This window comes from Siniperca chuatsi, linkage group LG19, assembly GCF_020085105.1.
Source record: "Siniperca chuatsi isolate FFG_IHB_CAS linkage group LG19, ASM2008510v1, whole genome shotgun sequence".
NCBI lineage: Eukaryota > Metazoa > Chordata > Actinopteri > Centrarchiformes > Sinipercidae > Siniperca > Siniperca chuatsi.
The window spans coordinates 22,091,077-22,104,274 of NC_058060.1; the positions used below are offsets into that span (position 1 = coordinate 22,091,077).

General features: G+C 38.4%; 1 protein-coding gene across 1 annotated transcript in view; it reads right to left on the minus strand.

Annotated features, from left to right (window-relative positions):
- Nucleotides 1-13,198, minus strand: part of LOC122866732 (cadherin-12-like) — a 99,637-nt gene that overhangs the window by 54,717 nt on the left and 31,722 nt on the right. Inside the window, exon 2 of the mRNA XM_044176769.1 lies at nt 8,559-8,992. Within this exon, the coding sequence (XP_044032704.1) occupies nt 8,559-8,804 (246 nt within the window). The 5' untranslated portion in view covers nt 8,805-8,992. The remainder of the gene's footprint in view (nt 1-8,558; nt 8,993-13,198) is intronic.

The following is a 13,198-nucleotide window of genomic DNA, read 5'->3' on the forward strand; positions in this document are numbered from 1 at the left end:
GACTGCTGGTTGCTTGGTAAGTTTTCAGGGGTAGTCGGTGTACTGGTGAGCTGCTGATGGAAAGAAAACACTGTCAAATGCTGCAAGCTTATTATAGCTGATCGATATTGGCTTGCGAGCCATTTCTTTGCTGCTGACAGCTCGGAGCTTGCTATCTGGGTTGTGTCATGCCTCAGTCAGGTAATAGGGATGGAGGGGAAAAAATGCACACATACATACAGGAGGCTATACTGGTAGATATGCAACGACGGGGAACATGTGTAGGGATGTGTGTGTGTGTATGTGTGTGAGAGAGAAAGAAAGGGAGGACAAAATGGGATAGATTGACAGATATAGCCTAGGGTGTGTGACAACAGAGAGAAGCCACTGAGTTGTATTCACCTCTGAAGCTGTATTAGTGCGATTCAGTGCTCCGTACATCTCACTTTCATTTGTAAATAGGCATTCATCAAAACCCAGACAACTACATTCACTGTAGATGGATTGAAGTTTGTAACCATCATCGTTGATATGACTGTTACCTAGGTCAACAATCTGAGGAACTAATAGGATGCAATAAGTAGCAGCTTTATCATACGTTACTAAAAGTTTCCAAAAATGTGTGAGGTTATCTTTTGCATAGCAAATAACATGGTGTAAGAATGAATTTTGACATACCACATTAATGTACATGATTGTTATTGATCTTAGAGACTGGGGTTAAAGGCTTGATTCCCTTTTCTCATATCACACTTGATTAAACAATATAGTGATATTGATATAACATACAGAATGCAATTTTCTACCCAGAATCACAACAATATTACCCATCACTGTCAAGGAACAAATGGAAATTGTTGACCACGGTAATAAGTGATACTGATTGGAGCATTAGCACACTGTTTGGAAATATGATCCAGGCAGTTCAGGAGAAAAGTCCATTACCCATGAGGACAAAATATGATATATATTACTTTGGCAGGACAGATGAATGGCATCATTAGCTTTTATTTCAGCTGTTCTTCTCAGAATTTCTCGCAACATTCATCATCAACATATATTACAATTGTAAATGCCCTCAACCTCTTAATATGTTCTAACGAGCAGCTGAATCACTGGCACATCTCATGCATAATCTTCAGGTGAGCAATCCTTTCAAATTACTTTGCATTTGACAGTGAAATTACTTGGGCAACAAATTTCTAGATAAATTTGGGGATAAGATCATGTATGAGCATTTTATAGGAGAGTGTTTTAGACACATTTTACATAATCCACACATTTACTGCATTTTCTTTGCTGGCATTCAAACATCTATCCGTATCTCTGAGGACAATTCCTATTATTAAATACTTGTATTATCACAAGGGTCAACTAATTGCTGATATATGTACTTGTGTGCTATGTTCCCCGTCTCAGTGATTGCAGTATTGTAGTGTCAAGCAATCAGTTACTGCATTAGACATGCTTTATGGATGTCATGGATAGATCAACAAGATTATTGTGTGGCACTTTGCTCGGGCTCTGCATGTAGTAGCCTTGCTTAGCTGTAGGTCACTGAATAGACCTCCGCAGAGAACAGTGCAAAACAATCAAGTATTGAAGCCTGTGATTTTGGAGTAGATGTTAATTAACTGCTGGCTTGCATTAAGTCCCACTGAAGTATTTTACAACAGTGGCCATCATCATCATAGCGTGTAAACAGGTTTGCTGCTTTTATATGGGCCTCTTCAGGTTTTCTAGCATTTTACAGCTAACTTCCAAAGCATTTAAACTGAACTATATTTAACTGCGAGCATTTTACAGCTAAATTCCAAAGCATTTAAACTGAGCCATATTTAACAGTGTGGAACACGCTATCACTAGTAAGGCTGGTAAATCTCATATGGTCAGATGATGGAATCTCTCTTTGTTGGGCCTGGTGCATAAGTCTTGTTGAAAAGGCTTTTATGTCCTTCTTATAGGTCCTCATTGAAAGATTAAATTGCCGACTCCACATCAGTAATAAATCTCAGCCAGGTGTGGGGTGGGACTGGTAGGGAGAGCCATCAATAAAAAGAAGAATGGTCATTCCTTGACAGGCAGGAAGCAATGGAATAAACAAGTTGTAGGAGAAAGAAGGCTGGCCTTTCTAGCAAAAGTGGTTTATTGACTTGTATTTAAATGAGCGACCTTTTGTCTGCAAGTGTGAGAAACAGGGCATTGGAGCATGCCACGGCATGCCATCGCATGTTCTGTATTGCAGTAATATAAAGGGTACTGAAAGACTTTTTCCTCCTTTCCTTTCATTGGTCCTAAATTGATTGGATTTCTCTTTAACCTTCAGTGCATGTGCTGTTATGGGTATGATATTTGCTTTCTGAACCTAATGTCTGCAGCGTTGATGAGTTTAAAAAAAAATTATGGAACCGATTCCCTTACTGCATTTTCTTGCCACGTGTATAATTTGTTTAGTCTCCTTCAAGAGAGTCTCTCTCATTGCCTTGCTATAATGTTCTCATGACTTAAATAAAAAGAAAACATTGTTATGTCTGGTGTCGTTTTCTGTGGGAGGTAACCAAGCGGCAACCTCCGAGGCTGAAAAATGAAGCCAACGCGGAAGTGCCGGAAACTGCAGTTCCTCGAATGGCCGACTGACACTGGCTCCTCACCCATATCAATTATATTAAGGCTTAAAGTGCATAATTAAGGCGTGACAGGTGGGTGACCTATCAGAAACCTATGGGTGACGTCACGGACACTACGTCCGTGTTTCATACAGTCTATGGAGTTAACACAGTGGAGTCTCTCTGATGTGCAAAGATGTTTTTTTTTTTTTTTTAGATACACTGAGAATCTAAAGATCAGGTTGTCATTACGTGGGTCCAATCCCTCATCAATGTTATTGCAAAGGATAGGACTCTATACAAACGCTCTGTGTAGTCTCTCCCAGCTCCCTTGATCTCAGGATCTCAGGAGAAAGTCAGTATAAATTATTAGACAACAGCTGAAATGCAAAAAACAAATATGCAAACTTTCTTTTTTTCTTTTTTTGCTGTACTCCAAATTCCATCCACTTACATCACTGTATGCTATGTTGTCAATACAAAATTGTAGCTTATGGTCAGAAAGTCCCAACATTGTTAGTGATGGAAAACCTGAGATGGGTTGCTTTGGACTGCCACTCGGTAGTAAGCGGTCATTATATTTATCATGCTTTGAAATGACAAGCGCAGTTCCTTTTTTAAGTGCATTCTGGATTGCCACATTATTATAATTCTAGGGAAAATATGTCAAACAGCAATTCATGACCATTATGTTCAAATGGAGAGTGTCATGATGCTAGACAGAAATGCTGGAAAATAGCTGCTCAGAACTCAGTGGAGAGTTTAATAGTGAGAGAGAGGAAGCAACTTGGCTTGATATACAGCCACACCACTAATGGAAGATTTTTCTTGCAGATAATCACTGCTCAGCATAGGAAAGGCCTCAGCATTATCTAATTGTGAGTGCACAGGGTTGTTACATTAACCCCCTTAAGCCCTCTGGGCTTTAATTGCTAATCTGCAATAATGTGGTTGTTGTCAAAATGAGATTGTCAGAAGTTTCTCAACATAAACTCTTGTATAAAGTGAAATGTTAGTGCTTAGTGAAAGTGATTTCTAATCAATATGTTCTTGTGGTTCCTTTGTATCTCAAGTGACAGAATAATTATTCATGTCTAGTTAAAACTATAGAGGAAGACAGTCATAAAATTATAATGGTTTGTTGTTATTTGTCTCTTATTTATTGTTTGGCATTGGAACTTGGGAGCTACACAGCACTGCCTGTCACTCAAAGCAGCCTCGCAATAAACTTGAACAAGTTGTATATATATTTTTTTTTGAATATCCTCTGTAGACAGTTTTTTCTTTATTTACCCTACAGGTCCAAGTAATGAAAAATGTAGTAGTTTGAATGTGGAAAATCAAATAACCATTTTTCTAAACAACTGGAGTTCAGTTGCCCTTGGGCAAGACCACAGAGCATTTGCACCAGTAGTAATGCTAGCAGTAGGAACCAGCAGTCGTGCTAAAGACCATGCTGAATCTTGTCATGACCTTATTTGAACCTCAGGGAGCAAAGAGGATAATTAAGTAAGTAGTGTAAGTTGCAGCTCCCAGTGACTGTAGGTTTTCTAACATTCCCTTCATGTTTAGTGTCTGCCACCTCAACTTGCCTGAGAGGCTGTTAAGGCAAGAATTTATAATTCTGGCATAAATATTAACATATGGTATTGTGTGTGTGTGTAAAATCAATATGAATATATTACTGTACTTGTTCACAGTTTGTTTCACAGTTTTAGTTCTTAAAATTAGGTTGCATGCATTAAATGGTATAAGAGTCTAAGTCTAAATTAATTCTCTTTATTTATTTTGTAGGCATACCATACCACCAAAACAAGTGGAAATGCAGACATGGCATATTTTCCTACTAGTGTCGCAGAAGAAAAGAAATGTAGCTTTACTTGAACTCATTAATCTGAAATAGACCAGGCAGCATGTAAAGATGGATAATGTTTTTTTTTTTTTTAGTATGTTCTTCCTTCTAAAATTCCCTGCAAAAGACCAATATTTACCTATGCTTCATGTGATTGCAACATGAAAAGAGAAGGAGTGCACTTGGAAAAGGAAATTGTGTTAGTGCTTTGAATATATGTGTATATGTATGTCGGTAGGTAGGTAGGTACTACTACTATTACTATTATTATTATTATTATTATCAGCCGGTATATCTTTAACAGATTTTATTATTTCCAAATATCAGTATCGGCCTCAAAAATCCAGTATCGGCAGGGCTACAAAGTAAATACTACCTCTATTAAACTTCTGACACTAAATGTGTCAGAGAGTATGGCCATTTTGGAAGATGTAGTATGAGGTAGTTTTGTTGGATTTCATTGTACTGAAATATGTTTTTAAAATTCTGTCCGCTATGGGCAATACATTAAAAGAAGTCGGATAGTGCTGAGACGCCCAAAATAATGTGTTGCGAGCACAGCAACAGAGTGCTCTGATGCTGATCTGGCTTTATTGTTTATACTGGACAGGTGCTTCAAGACTTAGTAATTCACAGCAGTTTACTGGTGAATTAGATTAGTATAATATTATAAATGTCCCTCCATACTTCCTTTTGGTTGATATAGGTTCAGTGAAGTCTAAGATTCAGATGAGTATGTGTTGAAATTTCATTGAAAAAGAAAACATTAGGCATTCACAAGGACAACTAAATGTTATGTTTTTTCCAAACATCTGCCGTCACTGCAAGCAACCACTCGGGCAAAAATCACCAGTTAACTAGCTGATCCGTAGCACTGGCACTCTACTCCCACTCCATCAGTGATTGTCCCCCTCCTCCCTTCCTCCTCCAGTGGTTGTTTTGCATTCTGTATGCTGTCAGAAATGACAAAATTACTGCATCTTGTTAGTAATGTGAATTATTTGAATTTTAATGGATGGCGCTAATTAGTAGTGCTTTAGCAGTTGCAATTACAGTTGGCAGTGATGCATTTAATACAACACTCTGGAAATAGATTTTGTTACTGATGACATGGTCAGGTTTTGGTCAAATACGGCACAGAATTTCAGCAAGGTTTTGACAACGTGGGAAGAATTACACATTTCTGAATAACATTGTCTTCTTTTTGTTTAATTGCACTGTGAGGCACAATAGAAACCAGCCTAAAAGCTTGACAGAACACTTTATATTGATCCAGAGACCTCAGAGTTAAATAGCAGCTAACAAGGCCTTGAAGCCACAGATAAATAAGGACTGACTTTTTCACCCGGTTTGTCAGTTTTCTATCTTATATTTGCACCTGTTTAACTGCCACAGTATTTACTCTGTTTCTATTTTCTTGTGCTTTTAATATGAAAAGTACTACTGCTTCATAAAAAAACTGTCCGCAAATGAGACCATCCCATAAAACAACCCTGCCACCTCACATACCCTACAAATATAATGTTTCTAAATGATATAGGGTATTAGAGCTGTACCCAAATCAGAATTTTTATCCCTCTCTGTTTTCTTTACATTAAGTTTTGTAGGTACGTCAGAATTTGAGACTTGGTTTGTATAAAGCCTGCTGTTATCCTGTGTTGCTCAGTGTACAATGATGCAGCCAAAAAAAGTGAAATGATTTCACTGACAAACTGCATAGATTTCAATTTAAATACATTTCCAGGTCTCAGGTGCTCTGAAGGCTTAGATAGCAGACTTGATAATATTTTAAGCCAACTTCAAGAGAACCCAAGCAGCCACACGGCTAACATTCCAGTCTTGGCTGGGGATGTTATGCCTGACCTTAAAATAAAAAACAGTGCCTTCAGTGTAAGCGCAGTCCTTTTTTATATCTGAGTTGCTCAATTTTTTTAAGCAGGATCGTAGGGGAGAAAACAAAAATCAAACAAAAACAGCACTGTGCAGACATTCGGAGAGGAAGCGGCTCACTACATCACCTGAAAAAGCATGTTGTAAAATGCTCACAGTCATGTCTTTCACTCACACGTGCATATATTATTTGAGCTACAAGCTTGTATTTGGATGAACAACTGATCAGAAGATAAAAGGTTATGCACAAATAGTGATTCGGATGTTGACTGGCTGCTTTGAAGCCAACTTTGCAAAAAAAGGGCTGTACAGCTGCATCAACGAAATCTCTGCTTCTGTTGCCTCTCTTCAGAGGGCAGTGTCAGCATCACCATATGCAACATCCAACATGAAACTTGTTTTATAATGCTACATTACCTTAGATAAACCGAGTCAACACCCTATTATAGTAACAAAATTAGCAACACAATTATAAAGAATTTATACTCCTCAAATATTAATACACATTACAAGTGCTTAAGGATAAACGGACACAACAAACTGACCATAAGAACAAGCACAACAGCTGCCATGTGGTGTGGCCTTTGCTACTGTAATTAACTGATAAATGAGAACCAAAGAATAAAACAGTCATATAACATTAGTTTTAAGCAATCATACAAACCAAACATAACTGCTGAGGAAAGAGAGAGTTTTATAGAAGGAAAACGTGCTATTAAGTGCTTCCTCCTCAACTCAGTAACTGAAAGAAATGAATGCTCACACCTATGCAAAAATACTAGTAATACATTTTATTATTATACTTCATTTGGTCCAGAAGGGCACTTCTGCCACTGAGGGGAAAGCGGCAGTTGCTTAAGCAACTATAGCCCCAACACTCTGCAGGTCACTGAATGGAAATCATGTTTGTGCTCTGGAGTGAATACATTACCGCAATTAGGCATTGACGTATTATAGGACAAGCATTCATTGCACTAAGACTCATGGTCCATTAGAGTTTGTTTATGTGCCTTGAAAACAAAACTGTTACCTTTTCTTATAGGCCTCTGTGATGGTACTTGATAACTCCTTGGAAGACATGTCCCTAACACCTCGCCCTCCCTGTCTCCAGGCATTGTCTGTTTAACTTTTATCCTATTATAGCTAAAATCATTTTGAAGCAAAAGCCTTTTCCCTTAAGATTGTCCCAACAAAGGTCTGAGGATCTCCTCTCCAAATGCTTTTCATATGGCAAAGAATCAGTCAATTAGTTTGAAGCAGTGCAGCAGCCCAGGATTAAGTGACTTAGGAGTGCAGCAGAAAGCAGCCTCCCTCCCCCTGCTTTTAGCCTCAAAGACTTCCACAAACAGCATGGCTTGTCAGGGCTGATTGCAGCAGCACTGGGGCAGATAAGTCAGTCTTACTATTATCCTATGTGAGCTAGGAGTGCCAAATTACAACTTTAGCCTTAAACCCCCACAGAGTTTACTTACGAATGTCTTCAGCCACAGCAGAGAATAAAAAATCCTATACTAAAAAGATGGCCAAGGTTTGAGGGGGAACAAAAAGAAGTGTGTCTGATGGGCTGTGTGTATATATCACAGTCTGGATTCAGTTCAGGCTATTGGGTCTCTGCTGTCTTTTTATTGCTGTCAGCACCTTCCCTGGCTCATAACTATGATGTTCTGACAGCTTTACAAGGACTGTAATTTAAATTTATTTCTAACATGCCATCGATTCTCTCACCACTTCAGTGCCATGTGTGTCTGGCTAGTCTAACAGAAATGTTGGCACAGCTCCATTAGCATGTATAGATTTTCTTCCCATGCCTGAGACCATTTATATAACTAACAAACAGGGACAGTTTTACAGCGAGAGCATTATTAGATTGAAATGGCGAGGCTCAGTTCCAGGGACAAAATGACCACCAGAGTTGGTAGATGTATTTCTATGTACATGTTACAGTTGTTTTGTTAAAAAGGACAGCATTGCCCAAAAGATTGTCACATTGTTTATATACATGTATCGCTAATAAATAAACTCATTGTGATATTTTATTTTGTTGATATTGCCCAGAGTAGTTTTAAACTTACTCTACAATAGTGTTCTTTCTATTCCCTTTCTCCTATTTTATCTCCCTCACGTTCTGTCGCTCCCTCCATTTACCACCAATTCAATTTCTCCCAAGTTCCTTACTATGTGATTTATGACTTCTCCCGCACCATAAAAACTGAAAAAATAAGGCTTTTTACCTTGCCCACATACTGCGGGTCTGACCCCATGTACTCCTCCAGTACAAAGAACTGGTTCCACACCCAGCCCCTTTTGACCCGTTGAAATCCAGCTGCCCCATTCCTCATTGGGCCCACCAAGCTCCTGGAGTGCTCCCTCCCCGTCCTGCTCCGTCCCAGTGGTGGTGAAGGTGGACGTAAAGAAGAGACTGAGCCTTCGTCGACAAGAATCCAAAGGAACAGCAGCAGGCAGTTCCTTGTTAGCATTGGCGATCTGTGAGGTTCAGGTCCCCAAGTTAAAGTCCAGTGGTGAGAGCTGAGCCACACTGAAACAATTTGTGAAGGTGTTTATGGGGAATGGGTGAGGTGGGGGGCTATGCTGGGTATGGCAAACCCAAAGAGCAGTTTTCCTGGGTCTGTCAGGATCCCACTCAGAGATTTATGGAGCTCATCACCTGAAGGAAAGAAAACAAATACATAGTTTAGAAGGTTTGCTTTTTGCGGAATCCCCATTACCAGCATTACCTAATCCTGCATTAGCTGCAATACCTACATAAATCATGCAGTGTTATTATTCTGATTGGAGACAGTCCAGGAACACATGGTCATCATAGACAGTAGGTATGGGGTGTTAATACCTTTTTGTTGTTCATAAATACCAATTTGGTGGCACTTTCTGGCCCATAGTCTTTGCCCTCACCTCCCACCTCCTTTTAGTTTTTATCTGCTCAATGATAGTACTGGCACTTGAACATAAAAATAAGTGTTATAATTATGTGCCCGGTGATAGATTACCTCTACAGTAGACAGTTCTCCTAGATGTATGGTCTAATTAGTTAGATTGCTTGTCTCTGTAGTGAAAACCGTGACTTTATTTTTGCAGTCAATTATAGGCCACCGCACACTGTGCCACAGACCTGTCAATGTTTCTGCTGTTCCTTGATTGCCTGTAGAGGTTGAAAGTCATGCATTATTTAATAACACTGTAATGAGAGGGTGCTGATGAGCTTTTATATTATGCTTTACAAGCCTTGTCTTAGTATTTTTAATCAAGCCTATACGAAAGCTGCTGAAAATGGAGATAAACCATTTTCAAAAAACTCCAAAAAATGTGCAGTTGTTACAGTTCAGTTGCAGGCAACCATCTGAAGAAATAGCATGACTTATTGGCAGTACATATATCAACCTGACATGTGTACTGTATGAGATGTCAGTGCAAAGCTCACAATGATTTCTTTAAAATACTTTGCTTTTTCTCAGACATCACTCTGGTGAGAAGCACAACAGATTTGACAACGGACGGCCACAGGAGATTGTTCCACTTGCCGCAGTGTGTCATTTGACAGACGTGTGTTCTATGAAAGAGGCAACTCATACAGAAGATTACTAATATATAATCCAGCTCACAGACATGCAATTGAATATTTAATTTGTTCTGTCTTCCAATACGTTTTGTTTATGTCTTTACATAGTTCAGTGGAAGTACCAATGAGAATTAAGCATTGGGTGGAATGTAGCATGTCACTGACAGCATTGTCATGTCATGCCATTGAGTCTGATTTTGTTTGCATGAGTAAAGCACATGTTTTGTCAGGGGGAAAAAAAACGAATTTAGTCTTAAGGCATATTTTCTCAATACATATTGCAGACTACTTGTTTATGCAATAGTTTTCCTTTTTATAACAGTACAAGTAGATGTGATTTCTCTGCCTTAAAGCAGACCATTTGTGGTATACTTGAGAGGTATACAAGAGTAGTGACCTAATACAATTTATCCATCATTCTTGAATACAAACGAAAGGAAACACAGGTACTGAATCATATTAGTAGTATGTGTAAATGCGTTCATAAAAACAACTGAAAGTAGAGATTATAAAGTGAAACAGGATTACAAAAGTCCTTCTAGCTCGATTAGTGGTTTTTAGTCAATGTGTTTGTTGTCAGGTGAGTTATTTGCATCATTGGAAGGACTAAAACATGTTTTCGTAATTAAACACTCATTCATTACAAAGCCTAATGCGTAGTAGAAAAATAAATATTACAGAACCAACCTAATTTGTTAAGCCTCATTCATTATTGAGCAAACAACTATTGCACTGTTGCTGTTCACACCTTGTTTGTAATCCTGACTACCATATCAACACTCAAGCACTCAGCTCTGGCCTTGTTACGAGACATTTAATTGCGCTGAAAACAAGAGATGGGAACCACAAATGGTTGGAATGAAGAATGGAGCTAATGGTTTCCACACCTGGTTTATTGTTCCTCTTTCCCTCCTAATGCACTTATAAGCTGTACAGTAATGGAAGACAGCATGCCTCTAATTTCATAACCGGAGCCCTCATTGACATCATTGTCTTTGATTAATTATACAGACTTGGAACATTGACTTCTGAGGGAGATTACTTCAACAAGGTTATGCCGTGCACCCAGATCAATTTATTCTCTCTGTCACCACAGTATCTTAAAAGTCAAAACTGATCTGCAAAGTTCTCCGTGCAATATTGGCAGGAACTATCTTGACATGGGTCAGACATGCGTCTCCTGCAGGTCAGTCCTCATTTAGCATTGACATAATGGGAAATGACTTCCCATAATTCCTGCAAAATCACGCCTCTGCCATTGTACGGCCCTGGGAGGGCTTGATGCATATTTTATGAGAAAAGTTCATTAGCATGTGTCGGGCTTCGGTTGTGAGCCTTGACCCGTGTGTCTACTTCAGATAACACGACGCAGTGGGCTGACAGCGTTCTCACACATCACCTTCAATAATCAAAGAACATATGGTTAGCCGATCTGCTGGTGCAGATTACCACCCACAAGAGACTCCCACAGAAAGTTATTAGTCGTCAAGGCTGCCATAAACATGACAAACAAATAAGTAGGCATTGACTTCTGGAATGGAGGGGAGAAATTAGTCATCTGGATCAAGTTCTTGTTTTGCATACCATTTCATTTCTTGATAGCTACGTGGGCAGAGATATTTTCTTTTTTTCCCTCCTTTAACAACTGAAGTGTTTTGCATTGTGGACTAACATGTTGTATAGAGACATAAAGAAGTCATAGTTGTTTTGATAAGGACCTACCATACTGATGATTCAGACAGGAATAAAATAACCATCAAGGACTTTTCAAGAAAGCTTTTGAAATATTAAAAATTGGGTGTGATTCACATTTGGAGTAGAAGCCTATAAACAGATTTCCTGAATGTAGAATTACAATACTTAATTTTGATTAAATGGCTAAATGTGTAAATTGCTCTAGGATGCTCTACATTCATTGAGTCATCACTCGTTTGTGTCAGTTTATAGGGCTATATTTCACGCTATACAAAGATGCAAAAATTGTCTGATCATGCAACCAAAGCATGTACAAAGGGGCAGCAGTAGTGCAACCAGGGGAGAACAATACTCTAACATTTTACATTTAATAATTGAGAGAGGGTGAAGTGGAGTGTATGGATAAGAGATGATGTCCTGGATGCAGATGGTTGTGGGAAGTGTCGTGATGTGTGAGTGCATGTTTTGCCAGTTCTGAGCTGCTTTTTGGGAACTGACCTGGGGTCTTATCTGTAGCAGTGTGATTTATACCCTACACATTTAATTATGTGACAATTGTGCTTTTCAAAAAATGCATGTATTGTATTATAATATTCCTCAAATATTTGCACGCAAACCCAGCTGTAGATCCCATTTACATATCTACTTCTTTTGTTTCTACAGAAATGGTCATCCATTAGGTCCAAAATTCAACTAATAACATTAATAGTAATGTAAACTAACCTGTGAGACAATGAAAGGCGATTAGTATCTTCAAGTGACATCTAATAAAGCTAGCATAAGCATTGAATCAATATTGATAAATGCACTGTAGCTGTTTTTTTAAACTCTAATCACGCCGTGAAACCAGACATTATTTGAGAGTTACTAAGAGTTTCTTAGTGAATTTGTTTATTATGAAATTAGAACATCATGTAAAATATTTTTTGTTATATCTTTTAACAACAAATTTGTTTTTTTTTTCAGAAATTAAATGATTACAGAAAAAAAAATAATAAATCTAGAATCATTTGTCATATGGTAAATTTTTAATGTGTGTGCATTTACTTGTCTGAGTATGGCTGTCATAAAGTCATCTAGTGCTAGGCCAACAATCAATAATTCTCTGCAGTTAAAAGAAAGATAAACAGACTGTAGGTCTCTGTATTTATGTTTCTCTGCACATATGTCAAAGGACCAGTAGCATACTAGTACAGATTATATTGTTTTCAACATCTAATTGTAATAGCAGTGAAGGTTTCTCTGATATTAACAGATGTGTTGAGGTTAGCCTGAGGCGATGAAGTGTTACTCAGTCAGGGAAATCACTGTGAAGACATTGTTTTTGCACAGCTAAGGCCAAAGAAGACTGTAATATCATTGAAACCCTTCAGAGGAAGAGTAGGAGGAGAGAAGTGTAGGTGGAAGCAATGTAATGAAAATGGGAGTAACAACACAGCTGGCCAGTCAAGCTAAATTATCAAAGAACACCTCATGCGTAGGTTATAGCACAATCTAAGTAATGAATAGTGAATAAAATGGTTCTGTTAGTTACTCAGGTATTTTTACTCATTTGCGATGCAGTTTGGCTTCAACCATTCTATTGGCTTGGCAAAAAACAAG